Source organism: Hemicordylus capensis, chromosome 2 (assembly GCF_027244095.1).
Source record: "Hemicordylus capensis ecotype Gifberg chromosome 2, rHemCap1.1.pri, whole genome shotgun sequence".
NCBI lineage: Eukaryota > Metazoa > Chordata > Lepidosauria > Squamata > Cordylidae > Hemicordylus > Hemicordylus capensis.
This window is the reverse complement of record NC_069658.1, coordinates 195251006-195270929: the sequence shown is the minus strand read 5'-3', so window position 1 is coordinate 195270929 and position 19924 is coordinate 195251006. Positions and strand designations below refer to the sequence as shown.

General features: G+C 44.8%; 1 protein-coding gene across 6 annotated transcripts in view; it reads right to left on the bottom strand.

The window, feature by feature from the left end:
* LRP1 (LDL receptor related protein 1) overlaps nt 1-19924 on the bottom strand; it is a 452537-nt gene that overhangs the window by 370029 nt on the left and 62584 nt on the right. For 2 of the 6 annotated variants that reach the window (XM_053288908.1, XM_053288909.1), the window contains exon 3: nt 5282-5368. The exons of the other annotated variants lie outside the window; for them this stretch is intronic. In XM_053288908.1, the coding sequence (XP_053144883.1) occupies nt 5282-5368 (87 nt within the window). The remainder of the gene's footprint in view (nt 1-5281; nt 5369-19924) is intronic. 6 annotated transcript variants of the gene reach the window in all.

Genomic DNA, 19924 nt, shown 5'->3' with positions numbered 1-19924 from the left:
TGACTCAGTATATGGCAGCTTCCTATGTTCCTATGACCCCCAAATCACCAGTACTAGGAGGAGCGTAACATAGGAAGCTGCCATATACTGAGTCAGACCATTGGTCCATCTAGCTCAGTATTGTCTGCACTGACTGGCAGCGGCTTCTCCAAGGTTTCAGGCAGGAATTTTTCTCAGCCCTATCTTGGAGATGCTGCCAGGGATTGAACCTGGGATCTTCTACACGTAAAGCAGATGTTCTGCCACTGAGCTACGGCCCCATTCCCAGGTCTGGAACCCTAAAGCAAAGCAAGGCAGAGAGATTTTTAGCTCTCCAGGAGAGCTCACTCAGTACCAAATTACATACTGCTGTTGTGAGATAGTGAGGCTGTTCTTACACGTAGGCTAACCCAGGCTAGGGAAGCCCAGCCTGGGTTAGACTGTGTGTGAGAACCACTGGGATCAGGCCCAATCCCGACAGAGCAGCACCACCTAGCCTGACTTTTTAGCCCAGCTTCTAGTCAGGGTTGAGGGAACAAGCGCTTAACTCAGGCTCCACAGTCGTGTCTCCCCTCAGGCTGTGAAACACAAAGACAGGTGCCTAGAGCGTCCCGCCCATCCCCTGCGGGAATCCCCCAATGCACTGCATGCAGCACGTGGTGCACTGTGGGATATCCATAGGCCAGGATACGTCTTCCCAACCGCCAGAGCTCCATGCTGCTTGGCGCAGTACTGCCCATCTGGGAACCAGGGTGGATTTGATTTAAATCAAACTGATTTAAATCACGATTTAAATCACTAGCAGGGTGGATAAAAATAAAAAAAAATCTGATTTAAATCAAAAAAATGGATTTTTTAATTTAAATCGGATTTTTTTTATTTAAATTGGATTTTTTTTAATTTAAATTGGATTTTTTTTATTTTTATCCACCCTGCTAGTGATTTAAATCATGATTTAAATCAGTTTGATTTAAATCAAATCCACCCTGCTGGGAACACAGTCCACACTCCCAGCAATGTTCAAGGGATTGTCTGGCAGGAAGTTAAGGTTTCACGGCCGCCCCCACCATCCACCCTGCCTCCTGAATGGTCGCGTGAACACGCCCGATGTCCGCACGATCAGCACCAGTATGTGCTGCTGTCACCTTCTGTTTACAGAAGAGACAATGACCGTGAGAGGAGAAGAAATGGAGACAGCAGCAACAGAGACTGCGGCCAGATGCTAATTCAGCTCACATTTTTCACATTGCAAAATCAGAATACATCACTATCTAATATCACCCTAGTAGTCAGTCCAGTACTAGCTTCAGGCTATATTTTATGAGATAAATAGAACAGCTTTGAGCGAACAAGTGGAAGACTGCAGGTTTTATGTACAGGAGCACATTTCTTACATTCTTTCATGAAGATCATGCTCCGTGGAGTCATATTTTTATTTTTATTAATATAGGAATTATTGATAATTTTGGGAACATTCTAAAGGTCTCCTCTAACTCCTATAATTCCTTGCAAAACCTCACTGTGTTTACACAAATATTACATATGCTGGAGGAAGCTGCCAAGGAGAGATGCTTCTTGTAGTCTTTACAGCGTTACTCTGGGAAAGAGTGAAGAGGGTCTCATTTTTTGATGAAGTTGTTATAGACTGTTTAGGAGTGGCAGGGATCTTCCCTTTTCATGGTGAAGAAAAGATAATGTGTATTTAAACAGAGTTTTCTAATCAATAAGGATGCATGGGGGGATGGGGTTCCAGGTCAATTTGGGTGTATTTGTTCATTTGGTGCCCATGCCGATTTTTACATAGCTGGCATCCACACAGTTTTACCTGAGCTGATATCCTCCCCATTTACACTGATCTCTTCTTTTGGTGGACAATCTTTCTGTACTTCCTCTTTTAGTGTGAAAGTGATGAATTAGGAGATCAAGAAGTTCCCTTTAAGATGCATCCTGAGTGACTGAGTAAACTATTCACTAGGTAAAGAGGGCAAAATCCTTGTTCAACATTGCTTTGTTATTCAGTAAGGCTATGCACACAGGCAGTCATACCCAAGTTAGAGAAGCCCTACCTGTGTTAAACTACTTGTGTGCAGCACTGGAATAGAGCCTGTCCCTGATGCTGACTCCCTCGCAAGCCTGTGGTTTTCTTTGGTAGAATACAGGAGGCATTTACCACTGCCATCTCCCATGCAGTATGACAGGCATCCCCAAACTGCGGCCCTCCAGATGTTGCTGAACTACAACTCCCAGCATCCCTAGTCACAATTTTTTGTGGCTGAGTATGCTGGAAGTTGTAGTTCAGCAACATCTGGAGGGCCGCAGTTTGGAGATGCCTGCAGTATGCCTGCAGTATGAGATTATGCCTTTTAGCACCTTCCTATATTGTTACTGTCTGATATAGGTATTTCCCAAAGTCTGGGCAACATACCAGCGGGGATTTGAACCGGCAAACTCTTGCTCCCTAGGCAAGTTACTTCCCCGCTGCGCCATTAGGTAGCTCCAGGTTTTGTACCCAGGCTTTTAACCCGTTACCCCAGGTACAGGGTTGTGTTTATGCTCAGGCTGCATGAAGTCTGAGCATACACGGAGACGGGCGCCTAGAGCGCCCATCTCACAGGGGTATTCCCCAATGCACCACACTCATCACACAGTGTACTGTGCAATGTCCGGAGGCCAGGGCGCAACATCTCGGCTTCTACGGATCCACACCGCTTGGAGCAGTGCAGATTTTCCTGCTCATCTGGAGGGAAGGTGAGTTGGACCCTGCCTTCCCACCCGCCCAGTTGTGTGAATAGCCTTAATGAGTGACAAGTACATAAATGGAAACTAGAGGAACAGTTTCGCAGCCCTTCTTGTTCTTGGCCCTTTTCCTCAAAAAAGCAAACAGAATTCAAGTGCCTTCATTCCCCAGACCCCACTAACCGCCTTAAAGACTATTTCTTCCTACTGGAGTAACTGATAGAGAACCAGGTATTCAGTTCCAACAAAGTTTTAGCTTGAAGCTTTGGTTTCAACCAGAATTCAGTCCCAGAATCTGTCAATCCAGCTAAAGAACCAATTTTCAATATGAAGTCACCATCCTGGAAGATGTGAAGTAATAATAAGCTCAAAGCGAGGCCTGCTCAACTTTGGCCCTCCCCAGCTGTTTTTGGACTACAACTCCCATAATCCCCAGCCATAGTGTCCAATAGCCAGGGATTATGGAAGTTGTAGGCCGACATCTGCAGCAGGACCAAAGTTGAGCAGCCCTGCTCTAAGCATAAATAAATTTTCCTCAGCACTCAGTCCTCTACATACCCATCTAGGGTTTTCAGGTAGGCCTGAACCCACGAATACCCCTCTCTTTTAGAAATTAAACACTGGTTCCAAACCTTGCTTCATGGTCATGAATGGTTCCCTAAAGTTCTCTGTTCCAGCTCTCCCATTCCCACAGCCAGTTTCCAACTCACCCAACTAAGATGATCAATGGCATTCAAGATCCAAAGACCAATCAAAACAGAGAGCAAAAGAGGACCACCAATGGATGAAATACGAGTTGAAAAATGCAATAGTCCAAGTTTTTACAGCAATGCATACACAAGAAAATGTCACATCTTTCATTATCCTTGAAATCATTTTAAATGCATTAATAAAATAATTTATTGCTTTAATAAAATACAAGAATGTACATCAAAAAGACATCAAATCCTATTTAACAGTCTGATCCTACTTGCAGTCAAGACTAAATCACAGCTAAGTGAGGCCCTGCAAAGGCCATGACATGGTTGCCAATTTCCTTCCAAGCAACACCATGGTCTTCTGCATCCATGCAAGGAACCTAGGTGAGCACCCACACCAGCAGGAAGAATCTAACTGCACCCCGACCAGAAGAAAATAAGAAGGAAAGAGTGGGAAAAGATTCTGTGGAACAATGGTGAAAGAGCCCAGGACACAAAGGAGAACACTAGTACAAGTAAAAGATGCCCAACATAAACGGAATCTTACAGACAAGAAAGAAGGACAGTAACACTTGTGTTCTTAAATTTCCAGGGACCCTTTGTCCACAAGCATCTACTAGGAACCAACAGATGGGGCAGAAGGACAAAGCAGGTTTATTAATTATTATTATTATTATTCATTATTATTATTATTTATTTGAGTTGTATACCGCCCTTCCAAAATGGCTCAGGGCGGTTTACAATTAAGTAAAGAGGCAATATGCTGCTGAATAATAGATACCTATTGCCTTCAAGTCCTGCTTCTGCAATTCTCAGAAGCATCTGCCTGGCCACGGTGGAAAACATAATGCTGGACTAGAGGGGCCTTTAGCATGACCCAGCTGGACTCTTTATGTCTCAAAGCACCCCACACAGTTCAGAGCATATTACCTTGGGAAAGAGAAAAGGACAGTCCTAAAAACAATTCCTAACATTCAACCACCAATCATCCTCTGTATTCCCATACCACTAAGTAAGCATTCTCTGGACAAAGCAGGTAGTGTGGCCCGCCGGAAGAACAACAGACACAAAGTGAGGATGCAGGCTGCCTGGGGGTTGGGGGCAGAAGTGGCAGCAGTCCCAACAACTTTCTAGTACACCGGAGGTGGTAGAATTGCCACTAAAGATGACACGTAGCAAATATGCACCAGGCACAAAAGGGAAGTCCTGTTGACCCTTAAACCCAGCTGAGCAGCCCATGTACACTGGGAATGGAGAATAAAGGGAAGACATAATACTTCAGCTCTTTGACATTACTAACCAAACATTTGGGCTAAGGCTTCTCTTGAACCCAAAATGCATTTGGGAGTATTTTAAATTGGGGGTATCTGGAGAAATCATACACACAGGGTAAAGAATGTCAACTTTTACAAAGCTGTTCTAGAATGCAGTTTCCCATTTGGCCTAGCCTGGCTACATTACTAAACCAGTTTAAATCAATGTAATCAGTGGCACAGCAGTGGTTATCTTAGTAGAACCACAGGATCAGGCTGCACATCCAGCAGCTTAGCACTAATGGAACCAAACAAGGTGCCATCACTAAGCTGGAAAGAGCCAGCGTGGTGCAGTGGTTAGAGTGCTGGACTAGGACCAGGGAGACCCGAGTTCAAATCCCCATTCAGCCATGAGACTAGCTGTGTGACTCTGGGCCAGTCACTTCTCTCTCAGCCTAACCTACTTCACAGGGTTGTTGTGAGGAGAAACTCAAGTATGTAGTACACCGCTCTGGGCTCCTTGGAGGAAAAGTGGGATATAAAATGTAAATAAATAAATAATTAAGTTAGGAGGCATAAATCTGAGGTAGAGAAGGGCAGTAGCAAGGATCTTACACAATATTTGTGAGGTAGGGCTCTCCAAGGCTTGTTCCCCCAACTTTGGAAGTGTTGCAATATAGACATCAACCTCCTTAGATAATGCTGCAGAAATAAAAAGGGGAAAGGGGAAAAATTAAAATCCTAATTTAAAGTTTCAATTTTATTTTGGGATGGGAAAAAATGGGAGGTGCAGAAGGACAGCATGAAATTGTTTTGTATCAGATTCTCAAATTCAATTTCTATGCCGCCCTTCCAAAAATGGATCAGGGCGGTTTACATTAAAACAAAATGAAAATCAATTAACTATTAAAATCTGTAAAAACAACATAACAACTGTAAAAACAACATAAAACCATTCTTAAAACAATTAAAACAGTTTTTACTAGAAAACCAGGCCAAACCCTTACGGTTTAGAAACAGTTTAAAAGCACTGGAAGGCCAGGGCAAACAGTTAGGCCTTAAGGGCTCTTCTGAAGGCCAATAATGAACTCAGATTACAGATTTCTGCTGGGAGTACATTCCACAGCCCAGGAGCAGCCACAGAGAGTCGCCACCAGACGTTTTGGTGGTAACTGAAGACCTTAAGATAACCTTAACATGCAGTGGGGATCATGCAGAAGAAGGCACTCTCTAAGATAACTCGGACCTAAGCTGTTCAGGGCTTTAAAGGTAATAACCAGCACTTTGTAATTTGCCCAGAAACTATCGGCAGCCAGTGCAACTGTTTCAAAACAGGCATAATATGGTCTCTCCGGGTTGCCCCAGAGACCAATCTGGCTGCCGCATTTTGAACTAACTGAAGTTTCCGAACTACGTACAAAGGCAGCCCCATGTAGAGCACATTGCAATAGTCAAGCCAGGATATTCCAACTGGTGCACCACTGTTTTGAGGTCGTCCTCTTCAAGGAATGGACGCAGCTGTTGAATCAGCCAAAGCCGACAGAAAGCACTCCTGGCCATAGCCTCCATCTGAGATACCAGGGTGAGGCATGGGTCCAGTACTCCCAAGCTATGTACCTGCTCCGGGGGAGTGCAACCCCATCCAGCGCAGGAAGGTCTAACTCATCCCTCAAATTCTGAGCCCCTACAATGAGCAGTCTTGCTTGGATTCAGTTTCAATTTGTTATCCCTCATCCAGCCCATTACTGCCTGTAGGCAGGCATTTAGGTAATGAATGCCATTTCCTGATGATGAAGATGAAAAGGAGAAGTAGATTTGGGTGTCATCAGCAGACTGATAACACTCAGCACCAAATCTCCTGATGACTTCACCCAGCGGTTTCATGTAGATATTAAAAAGCATTGGTCACATAATGGAGCCCTGTGGGACTCCATATAATAGCTCCCATTTTGAGAAGCAATTGTCAGGAATCTACCCAAGAGATACGAGCAGAACCAATGCAAAGCAGTGTCCCCTATCATCAACTCCCCCAGGAGATCCAGAAAGATACCATGGTTGATGTCAGCACCAGCATTATATTACAAAAGATACAGGGGCCGTTCTCACAACCATCAATTTTAAGGTAGGACGACAGTAAACCCAGTATTCAGGCTTGTGTGGAGCCACAGGAATCCTGCCAACCCAGTCTTCCCAAATCTCTGTAACCCAGATCCTCTACTCTGCTCTAAATATAGGTAGGAGGACAACAGAGCCCACCTGCCTAAATCCTTTAGTTGTCTGGGTGCATGCAGCAATTTAAGCTGTTCCTGGGACCCAGCAGTCATTAAAACAGTAGGACACTGCGGCTACAGGGGCTTCCATCTGTGAATATGCCACTCTGCAAAACACACTCTATGGTCCTTTCCCCACAATGCCTTCAATAGGGCTTGGCCCGCCTCTTGCTTCTTCTCAGCTAATAAGAGGACAGCTAATGATATGCTGAAGGTTCGTAGTATACTGGTGGCACAATGTTTTATCAGACACATTTTTTTGATCCTCGGTGGACCCAGGTCCCTATTCCTGCAATGGAGACCCAGATGTGTCAATCATCTGGGTGCAGGGTTTGCAGAGCCAAAGGGCAACCCTGCTTGTCTGTCTGCAGGAGGGTAGGAGATCTTCAGCCTATCAAATCACCCCCATATGGTTGTGTGAACGGGCCTACAGGATTGCAATGTATACCCCCCATATCTCACTCTCTCTCTCTCTCTCTCTCTCTCTCTCTCTCTCACACACACACACACACACACACACACACCATGTAGATATTGAATCTTTAAATAATTGTTTTTTTAAACAATCAAATTCAAAATAGTTGCTTTCCAAGTTAAGCAACCAGGCTATTTTAGTTACAATAATTTATTAATATTAAGTATTTATATCCAACCTTTCTACTAGAAGTTCCCAAGATAGCCAACACAAAGAGCTTAACAACAATCGAATGACTGAGATACCACATCAAAAAGTTATAATGAAACAGCAGCAAAATGGTAACCCAAAATACTTTATACTCCTCCCTCTACAAATGATTATCCAGATAACTGTTTTAAATTGCTGCCGAAAGGAGGAAAGGGTGGATGCCAGATGAATGTCTATAGGGAAGGAATTCCATAACCTGGGTGTCACTACTGAGTAGGCCCTGCCACCTCTAATGGTGAAGGCACCCAGAGTAGGGTCTCCAATTAAAACCTCCACCACAGCAGAAGATGGCCTAGAAATGCTCTGGTCTCAGTTTTTGTTATTAGATTCCTCACCCCAATCCTGCAATGCAACACATATAGAACTAAGGTATTAACAATTATGCTGCTATGGCATCCACTAATCATGTCCCTAGAAGATAAAGTGTGCCGTCAAGTTGGTGTCGACTCCTGGCAATCACAGAGTCCTGTGGTTGTATTTGATAGAATACAAGAGAGGTTTACCACTGCCTCCTCCCTATTTCCATCAAAAAAATATCAACGTTTATTTGAATTTCCCATACTTGATGGTCGCGATGTATGAGTAATTTGTCTATAATATACAGAGAACCTCCATATTTTTGGACTCACCATCCATGATTTCGCATATCCACAGTCCGACCTCGGCACACGTGGGGGGGAAATGGCCCACAAGGGGTTAGTTTTGCTTATTTGCAGGTCAGAGGCAATTGGAAATGACCACAGAGGTCATTTCCAGATGCCATTTGGTTAAATGGGGCCATTTTGTGACTCCTTTACTTTAAACACTCCATGAAAAATCACAGTAAAATACCAAAAAGTGGACTATTTCTGACTTTGGGGGGAGGGGCATTGCTAGATCATTGGATGCCCACAAAGGCACTTTAGGGCACTTTACTTTGCCCTTTAACCCTCTTCCCCAAGCTTTTCAGGCAATTTTCTGGCTTCTGGAAACCTAACTTCCATGAACCCATTGCCCCAATTATTCAGTATTCGTGGTTTCGTACCTGTGATTTTCCATGATGATGGAGACGGAAACTCCGCAAATACTGAGGTTCTCCTGTATAACCTACTCTACTTTTGAATTATCTTCTTCCTTTTGGGATGTAAAACTGATTTCTACCATTTATAAGACAGTGGGGCTATTCTCAAGATCTGCAAAAATCGGGCTAGAGAGCCTAGCCCAATTTTTGCAGATTGTAAGAACTACCGGGCTCGGCTGCGAGTCCGGTGGTTCTAAGGCGGGCAACCCACTCAAGAATCCCTGCCCTAAAACCAGGTTTGCGGAGCAAGTGCTCCGCAATCCTGGTTTTCTAGATCATGAGTAGCCGCGGCGTGGCTCCTACTCATGAGAAGACCTCCGGAGGGGAGGCAAAAAGCCGCCTCCTGGCTCCGGGGGTCTCGCCAGCATGCCCTGCGCTCTCACGCAGGGCATGCTGGACCTTGCGGGGGCCAATTGGCCCCCACTCCCCCCAACCCCCGTTGGCTCCATCACGGAGCCGGCAATCGTGTGGGCAGCTGATCTGACCGTCCAGGGCTCCCTCCCTGCTCACTGCTGAAAAGTTTTTTAAAAACATTCAAAATAAAAACAGTAAGAATACTGTAGTATGTTTTAAATCAGGTTAAAATGCCTACTTGGGTTTTTTTAAGGCATAAAAGGAAGGGTTATAGTATAATGCACATTAGAGGGGAAATCATTCCAAGTTGCAGAATTGGAACATTCTTTTTCCCATCCCTTAAAATACAGGAAAAACTGCTCTTTAAAAAATTACAACCAGCAAGCTACAGTCTCAACCAACAGAAACCCAAAATGTAAACATACACATCCTTCCAGAACTAGGGAAGAAACTGATGTGCAAGTCAAGCCTGGGAGTAGAAATGGTCAGGAGAACATCACAGTGAGAATATCTCTGTATAGAAGTAATGTCAGCGATCCTCCTCTATAATTTTCAATTACAAATTATGAAACAAGATATAAGCTTACTAAAAACATGTCCTTTCTGCCTTCTGAATTCTGCTGCTTCTTTTTTTGTCCCTAGAGGCCCTAGTGTAAAGACTTCCATTCCATTCCCTTCCAGGAGCAATGAATGTAAAAGAAAGGGGCAAGGCCTTCCAAACACCCAGGCATGCTTGTCTACAACTAACCTGAAAGAATCCAGGCTGTGTTGCCTCTCTAGGCTTTCAATAAGCTAGTTCATTGAAATTAAAAACTGTAACTAAACAGAAAACGGAACTCAAAAGCTGCTCAGATTCATGTCTGCAAAAAGGGTGGGGAGAAAGAGAGCGCCAGCGTGGTGTAGTGGTTAGAGTGCTGGACTAGGACTGGGGAGACCCGAGTTCAAATCCCCATTCAGCCATGAGACTTGCTGGGTGACTCTGGGCCAGTCACTTCTCTCTCAGCCTAGCCTACTTCACAGGGTTGTTGTGAGGAGAAACTCAAGTATGTAGTACACCGCTCTGGGCTCCTTGGAGGAAGAGCGGGATATAAATGTAATTAAAAAAAGAAACTAGGGGCAGAGGATGGGGAGTGTGACTCCACTTTCTCCCCTTTCATTATGCAATGCATTGAGAAAAATATATGGAGAGAGTTGTTGTTTTCTAACTGTATTGTGCAAAAAGATTTACATAATAGATTATCTATCTATCTATCGGTCTATCATATTTCTATAGCATCTGATATGTACATCTCTAGGCGGTATACAAAATGTAAATTATTTAAAAGTCAAAGATTAAAATACATGACAATAAAAATAATAAAATAAAATTATTAAAACAAGTTTTAAAATTTTTAAAAATTAATTCTAATTAAAAGCCTGTAAAAACAGGAGAGTCTTGAGGTTCTTCCTGAAAACAAACAGAAGGAGATGCTCTTATTTCAGCAGGGAGCATATTCCAAAGCCCTGGGCAGCCACAGAGAAAGCCCAGTCCTGGATCACCACCGAACAAGCCAGTGGCATCCATAACCGGTCCTCTCCAGAAGACTGTACAAGGCGGCAGAGTTTATGACAAAGGAGGCACTCTCTTAAATAGCCTGGACGCAAGCCGTTAAGGGCTTTATAGGTAAGAACCAGCACTTTGTATTTCACCAAGAAACATATTGGCAGCCAGTTCTTTCAAAACCGGTGTTATATGGTCGCTTCATGTTGTCCCAGAGACCAATCTGGCTGCCACATTCTGCAGCAATTATAGTTTCTGGACTACATACAAAGGCAGCCCCATGTAGAGCGCATTACAATAGTCAAGCCTGGAGGTTACCAGCATATGTACCACTATTTTAAGGTCATTCACCTCTAGAAATGGACGTAGCTGATGTATCAGCCGAAGCTGATAAAAAGTGCTCCTGGCTACCACCTCAAACTGAGAAACCAGGGAGAGCTTTGAGTCCAGGAGCACTCCCAAACTGCATACCTGATCTTTTCAAGGAGAGTGTAGCCCCATCCAGAACAGGCAGATCTAAACCACCTCTTCGGTCCCTCCCCATCAGATAGAGATACCTCCATCTTATTTGGCATAAACCAAAAAAGTTATTCCTCATGCTGCCCATTACTGCCTCCAGGCAGGCATTTAGGGAAAATATGCCATTTTCTGATGAGGTCGGCATGGAGAAGTAGATCTGGGTGTCATCAGCTATTGATAACACACAGCACCAAATCTCCTGAGGATCTCCCCCAGCCGTTTCATGTAGATGTTAAAGGGCATTGGAGACAGTATGGAGCCTTGTGGAACTCAGTTCTTGCTTAGCAGATGTCAGTTCTCGCTTAGCAGAACAACAGTCTCCAAGCAACACCATCTGGAATCTGCCAGAGAGGAAGGAGTGGAACCACTGTAAAACAGTGCCACCCAATCCCACCTGCCTCAGGCGATCAAGAAGGATATCATGGTTGATGATATTGAAAGCCACCAAGAGATCCAAAAGGATCAGCATAGTCATACTCCCTCTGTCGATAGCCAACTGGAGATTATGCATCAGACCAACCAAGGTAGTCTCAACCTCATAGCCCACACGGAAACCAGTTTGAAATGGGTCTAGATAATCTGCATCATCCAAAACTGCCTGGAGCTGAGAGGCCAACACCCGCTCAATCACTTTGCCAAACCATGGAAGATTAGAAACCGGCTTGTAATTAGCCAACTCCAAGTGGTCTAATGCAGGTTTTTCAAATAAGGTTTAATGATAGCCTGCTTAAATCAAGGAGGCTTTCTGCCCTACCTCAGAGAAGCTTTTATAATATTTACCAGACCCTCTCTGATAATATGATTACCAGATGAAATAAGCCAGGTTGGGCAAGTGTCAAGAGAACAGGTTGTAGGGCACACAGTCCGAAGCAGTTTGTCCACATCCTCAGGAGTCACAAACTGAAAGTGATCCAATCTAATCCTACAAGAGGAGTTGCTGGACACCTCTACAATAGAGTTTGCCATAACTGTGGAATCCAGTTCGGCCCGAAAACAAGAGATTTTATCAGCAAAAAAGTCATTAAAGACATAACAGTGAGTGACTGATGGTTCCAAGTTCAAATTCAAGGGGGAGGGTGGCACAACCTAGCCCCCTCACAACCCTAGACAACTCAGCTGGATGTGAATTTGCGGAAGCAACACAGGCACAAAAGAACTGCTTCTTTGCCGCCTGCACTGCCAGAGCATGGGTCTTCAAATGTGCTCTGTGTTGTGCCCAATCAGACTCACACCGAGTCTTCTTTCACTTGCATTCTAATCATCTACCTCGCCACTTTAGCTCCTGTTTACACAACAGAAAGAAATACAGGAGAAGGAACACACGCTAGGGAGAGAATGGGGAAAATCTAAGTAGAGTTCCTTAAACCCTGAATCATTTGGGTTGAGGCAAGCGGAGAAAGAGGAAAGATGAGATCATTTACATTTAGAGAAAAACTAAAGGTGCAATCCTATAACTTTTTAAAAAAAGGAGTTTCAGTAGCACAAGATCTGGCATAAGCCTCTTTCTGACCGTGGAACATGAGATATGCCTCCACCATGTCCACTACAATGGTATATCTCCACCAGCAGTGTAACTCTAGATAATGAAGGTCCCAAATGGGGCCAGAAACATTGGTATGCCATGAGTGAATCAGAGAGAACTTGACTCAGTCAAATTCTATATTCCTTCCAGACTGAGGATACACCAACAACAGCACAACCTTGCACACCAATTCCAAAAGTGGTGTCATCCCCAAAGACTCCCATTGTAACAAACAGAAAGTAAAAAAATCACTGACCACCCCACCCCACCCCACCGTCTCCTGCTGCACCCACTCTACCATGATGGAGTATAGGATTCAGACTACCTCTGGAATCAATCATAGCACACCTGCCCCAATATGTAATTTCTGTTAGGGAGACCACAATCAGAAGATAGGGCAGGCTTGCAATAGGGCAGACTGGCGATCACGGAAACGGCCACTGCAATGCTTGCTATTTCAGGAAAATGCCATAACTGTGAAGCCCGTGGGGAGGCTGATGCTTCCTGGCACATCAGCATTGGGGGCTGGACTTCTGGGTGTGCTCTGGGATGCCACACACATGTACAGCATCCTTATTCCCCATGTCTGAACAGGGCTATTATGTTGGGGGCATCAGGTTCATCTGGAGCTTTTATATGCTGCAGTGAGGCAAATCATCATCCATTTTTTCTAGCGTCGTACCGTGGATACTGGACTGAGCAGTGATCCAGGGAAGTCCCCAGTTCAAATCTCACTTCCTTAAACAAGGAACTCTCAGACTCAGCCCTTCTTCACCTATTAGAAGGGAATAATAATGCCAACCTACATTGCAGGCTATTGTTAGAAGCAGTGAATCAACATATGTGAAAAGCAATACACACACTATAAAAATGCTAAGCAAGTAAATAGTTTCCATCTGAGCATTTACAGCCCATTAATAAGATTTCATTGCACCACTACCATCTCCAGGAGAGCTCAGCTGTTATTCAGTAAACCCCCATGATTCAGACCCAATGTTCCAACAGCTCTTAAAAGCCTAATCAAAAGCCTGTTAGCACTAAGCAGGCAACCTGGATCATTGTCTGCAGGGCCTTGTCCATGGGGCAGACAGGGACCATGATAAAATGTCAAGGCTTTTTAAATTCAAGTCCGCGTAATCAATTAACTCGGCAGAAGCGCGCTGTGGGTCCACTTCAAACGGCATCAGTCCAAACCACTCAACTTCCTTTGCTATGATATATCGTGAGCCGTGTGCTCACTGGAGCCTAGCTGTCAATTAATGGGGAAGACCAGTTGCCAGCTAGACTGGGCCATTTGTCCTGAAGACAAGACCACCAAACTGACACTGCCCTGTTAAGCTGCTGTAATGTTTCTATCACAGCACAGAGCAAATGCAGCTGCAAGAGAGCAGGGCTCAAGTCACCAGGGAAATAACTTTGACAAGACTCATCCCTCCCTCCACTTCCATTCCTTCCCATCACACAACTCGTTACCAGGAGCTCTGGGAATCTGTATGGCTGCAATCAAGCAGAACCAAACTTTAATCGAGCAGCAGAACATGGCCTCTTATGCTGCTTCCAGAAGCTTCTGCAGCATCCCAAGAAACTCCATTTTCATTTCTTGCTCAAGAAAAATGAACCATCTGGCACCTTTGCTGAAGACATCTTTAAAAATCTGATGAGGATTTCAAGGGCAGGGCCTCTTCCTCTTTGCCACTGCTAGCTACTGGCCATTCCCCTTCTTGTATTTGCATTTATTAAAAACAGAAGGGGTAAGATACATTAGGGCTGTTCACACAATCCTAAACAGGACTGAAGGAGTACCCAGCAAGAGCAGGAGAGCTGCGCAAGATTCCAAACAGCAGTTGTATGAATCCAAGAATCAAAGTAGGAGGAGGCGAGAGGGATCATCTGGGAGCCGGGAGCTGGACAGGGTGGCTTTTCAATTCCCCTTATTAAAATGCTGGGCACAGGATGTGGATGGGCAGTGCCCATCTTAGCTCCTGGCTGAGTATACAATGACTCCTACCTTGATCTTTGCAAACACACAAATGCCAATCAAGAGCACACATGGTCGACTCCTGGCGACCACAGAGCCCTGTGGTTGTCTTTGGTGGAATACAGGAGGGGTTTACCATTGCCTCCTCTTGTGCAGTATGAGATGATGAAGCCTTTCAGCATCTTCCTATATCGCTGCTGCCCGATATAGGTGTTTCCCATAGTCTGGGGAAATCACCAGCAGGCATTCGAACCGGCAACCTCTGCCTTGCTAATCAAGTCATTTCCCCACTGCACCATGAGGTGGCTCCCCCTGTTTAGGGTCCTCTAAACAGCCCTATTATTATCTGTCTTATTATCCTAATATTACATGGGCCATTTCCAACAGCTCCCCAAATTCTCCTTCACTAGTCCTTCATAAAGAAAACACAAATCAGAATTCTATCACACAGCTGGATGGAAAAGAGGTATCCTCTTGTTCAGTGGGATTGATTTATGTGGCATGCAAATTTATGTGTTCACAGGGCTGAAATGTGCCTAAATGCCACTTAGACCAGGGACAGCCCACTTCCTAAGCTTGAGGGTCCAGGCTGTACCTCGAAAAGCTTCTCATTCAGGAGTTCAGCTCCTCAGCAATAACGTCACTGCAATGTTCAGAGTCCTAGGAAAGGCTGCACACAAGCAGAGGCACCTTGGTGTCCTCACAAACAAGCTTCAGCTAGGATGGAACAGGAAACAGAGGAACTTCCACCTTTGTCAAAGCTGGTCAGAGAAGGAAGCCCAAGGCACTTCTGCCCACTTGTCACCATCATCTTCACCACTCTCGGAGGCCAGCAAGGCAGCCCAGAATAAGCATGGTGACGTGCTGTGTGGCAGAGGTACAGACAGATGGAATGCCTGAGGAGCAATGCCTCATTCAAATGTGGCGGGGCGGGGCGGGGTGGTGGGGGGGAGAGAAAAACTGAAGATATGGATTATTAGGTTTGGCAGGAGGTGGGAGAGTCCAGTAAAGTGAGGAGGGAAACTTATGATGAGAGAAACTCCTCATGCTTATGAGGAGATCTGCACCTCTGCTGTGTGGAGAGAACAGGTTACTGTACAGAACAGGTTTCTGGGACTTATGCTGTCCATAGACTACCAATTGGCCACCTCTGATCTCAGTCAAGCCTCTTAACCTAAACTAGGATCATTTGCATATTAATTACCTCTTACCAGTATCTCATGGATTATAAATTATAGTATAATTCTCATGGAAGGCATTTTTCTCATGGGTTCCTTCCCACTGCACTGCTGCAGTGTTTACATGCCAACAGAACATAAACAGGGTCAACTGTGCAGGTCTTTCCAAACCAATCACAACTCCTGATCCTGGCTGGGCAATGACTGCAACGACTCATTCAGATGGCACCCACCTAATGTCAGGCCATGGGATGCACCCATGCTAAAGCAGCCCTCACAGCACCACTGTGATATATGAGGGGTTCCTAGAACAACAGTACTGTATGCAGAGTGCACCACACCAAAAACTGGCTTTGGCCCAAATCGTTGAGGTTTTGCTTCAGGTTCTGGTATGTGCTGAAGCAGTTTTCTTTTTTTCCTTTTCCTTTTTCAGCAGACAGCAGAATTGATGCAATGGAGACGACATCTGTCCCAGAGACTCTATCCTCACTGGGGTGGGATATCTGGATGGGACCTGTAAACACTTCTTTCATCTTCAAGCAAAAGAGGCATCTGTGGCCATCTGACTTGCAACAGGAGGCAATTCAGACGCTCACACACGCCAGGAAGTCTGGACCTACTCTAAAAGGAATGTGCCTCCTGCCTCACTGCTGTATGAAACACATCAGATTTGCATTTTAATACTGGAATCAATGCTCTGAAGAAAAATTCCAAGAGCTGGAGGGGAGAATTCCAACCCAGCAGTGTCCAGCTCTACTTCCACTCCAGATGGAAGATGTGAGGAGAGCTTATGAAACTGCCTCAGCCTCAACACTGCAGAACGAGAGGCTGGGAGGGAGGAGGCCATCACACAGCAAAGAGAGCAGCTATGCTTAGCCAAAAGGCATTCCATACGCGGCCATACATTTTATGGCTCATTTGAAAATTAAATACATTAAGAAAAGCTGAGGGCACTTTTTTAAAAAAATGCAATGATTCACTAACAGTTTCAGCTGGACTTAATTGCTGGATAGCATAAACAGTAAAATTAAAAGCTCCGTAAAAGACCACCAAACTCCATCTTTTTGGCTCTATAGGCCCTTTCAAATATGAAAACAAGACATACAAATTTAGTTACCAGACATGCAACTAAGTGCAGTGTATTTTAAAAGGTTACAAGCCGACCCCCGCACAGAGCATCTGTGCTTTTTGGGGGGCCACAACCTCTCCTCCCCCCCCGCCCCAGTCTCCGGCCGGGCCGCCACCGCCTTCTCGCCTGGCCTCCACGCTGGGCCGGATCCGCCGCCTCTCTCCCCCCGCCCCAGTCTCCAGCCCGGCCGAGTGCCGCCTGGTTATCCTTTTATTCCAGAACAGCACAAACTTGTAGGACTCCTATATGGGCTCTTACTTGACAGTGTCAGGTGGACCTTTATTGATTTGACAAGCATAGCAAGCCAGAGGTTGCTGGTTCGAATCCCCGCTGGTATGTTCCCCAGACTATGGGAAACACCTATATCGGGCAGCAGCGATATAGGAAGATGCTGAAAGGCATCATCTCATACTGCACAGGAGATGGCAATGGTAAACCCCTCCTGTATTCTACCAAAGATAACCTGGCTCTGTGGTCGCCAGGAATCGACATCAACTCGATGGTACACTTTACTTTACAGGTAATGCAATCAACTGGTTCAAGCAATGAAGATTGGAAACAGAAGCTCTTGGGACATATTTCTAGTTCTGAGAAGGGACTGAAATCTAGCGTTTGAAGCAGCAGATTGGAGAGGGAAAAGAGTACCAGCAATTTAAAAGGAGGCTCGATTGCTATCTCTTCAAAGCTAGAGAAGTGCAGCAAAGGATCGTTGCTGGAAGAGAAATTAGAACAAAGCCAAGTGGGAACCAGAACCATGGAGATGTTTTGGGGGTTTGTTTTGTTTTTGCTCAGCCTCCAATCAGCTGAGCCTTTCCCGTTGAGTTTCAATGGACTCCAGCAAATAAAAAGCCTTAGAGAATGCCTAGATTCTACCCCTGGCTCTATTAGAGCAATAGGTGAGAAACACAAAACCAGAGGAGAGTCTCAAGCAGATACTTAATGAAAAGATGAATTCCTGAAGAACAGAACTATAAAAAGATCATAGTGTCCCGATAAGAAACCTCCTCAGGGTAGAGTGAAATCACATCCCCTTTTTGACCAAGTTCGAATAACACAATGGTTAGAAGAAAGGGCCATGAAGCAGGGAAGTTCCTGTTTCAGATCTCACCATACTTACTGGCCTTACACAAAACACCATCTCTCAGTGCCCCATCTATAATATGGGGGATAACGACTGATCTGTCTTACAGCATTCTAGTAAGTGGTAGTTAAACTGAGATCCATGTGGTAGGTCCAGATGATCCATGGAATATCTTTGCTGCACTGAATTTAATTAGCTTGCTCGTGAGCCAGAATGAAGTGCTTGAAAATAGCTATCCTGAGTACATTTTTTTTACTGAAGCCTTATGAAAATTTATTATATAAATGGGGTGGGGATCCATGGGTAATATGTGAGGATTTGGAGGATCAACAGGTGCAAAACTATTAAGAACCCCTGGCAAAATGTATATAAAATGTACAATCTCAATAAATTTGTCTTTAAAAGAAAAAGCAAATAGATTTGAGTCAACAGTTCAGAGATCTTATTTCAACTTGCCTCCAAAGTATATTCTTATCAAAACATAAACACAATTTTATTCTTCAGGATTGAATCCTATACTCCCATCACCTCGAAATTCACCTCCCTCTTTGTTTTTCACCACTTCTCACAGCCCCATCCTTTCCTTCAGTCTTATCAGTCAACTGAAAGACAAAGCCAAGAAGGTGCTGTTATTTCTGGACTCATCTGGGCTCATCTGCAAAGCTGACATAGATGCCTTTTCCACTCAAACCAAAGAGCTCAAGGGAAGTTATAAGCCCTAGCCAGACGTTACTAGTAAGATGTCGTATGCAAGTACAGCATGTAAAAAGGAGCCGGAAATCCCACCCCAGCCCCATCAGTCATTCATGGCAGCATGCCGTGGCTTTTGTCTGAAGAGCCCACCCTTCCCAATCACAGAGGCATCTGCCATCCAGACTACGTCCCTTTAACCGTGAGCAGCATGCTGCCGTGAATGACTGATGGGGTCAGGGTAGGACTTCTAGCCCTGTTTACACACTGTACTTGCGTACAGTGTCCTCCTAATAGCCTCTGAATAGGGCTATAATCAGCGTTCAGTTCCAGCCAAGGCTCAGCTGGTTTTACTACTGGAACCAATTTTTAATACCATGATGCACCTCTGGAACACATAAGTGAAGTCATAATGGAAAAGGCAGCATCTCCAAACACATCAAGAGGTAGCTGAACTTCTCCTCACCAACAAATAACTGCAACAGCAGTTCAACACCAATCACCTCCCCTCTTCTGAATCCCCATCACTTGCCCAGCTCTTCTTATACTAGTCCAGAGCTGCACAACTTTGACTCTGCTGCAGATGTTGAACTACAATTCCCACCACCCTGACCACTGTGGTAGAAAAAAACACAAGGGCCAAAGCTATGTATACTAGTCCCAAGATAAACCAATGGCTCTGTGCCCCAATCTATGGCCCAGTGTAATACCTGACTTTCAGCTAGTTATTCAGTAAGAGGCAGTGCGATTCAGTGGATGGAACAGATTGGTTTGGGAATCACAGGGCAAGCAGAAGATTGTGAATCCCTGCTTGGCCATGAAGCTCACTGGTGTAGTTGGGCAAACCTTTATCTCTTAACCCAAGTCTACCTAACAGAATGGTTGTTAGGATTAAAGGAGATAAGGGTGCATTGTCACCAGTACTTAAGTTTCCATTGAAGTAGCTGTAGTCCTCTTTTATGCAGGAGCCAGGAAAGTAATTCAAGAGGATTTGGAGGGATTCTATTAAACAGAAGGAACTTTTGTCAGAGAAGAATGAAGTTAGGGAAAGGTGCACTAGTGATGAAGGGAGGGGGAGGGAATTGGATTAATTGGAGAGGCAAAATTGGATTAATTTCCCCCCTTAAATTTTGATTCGTATGCCTTCCTTTGTTTCCCTAGGTTCTTTAGGAACATAGGAAGCTGCCATATACTGAGTCAGACCATTGGTCTATCTAGCTCAGTATTGTCTTCACAGACTGGCAGCGGCTTC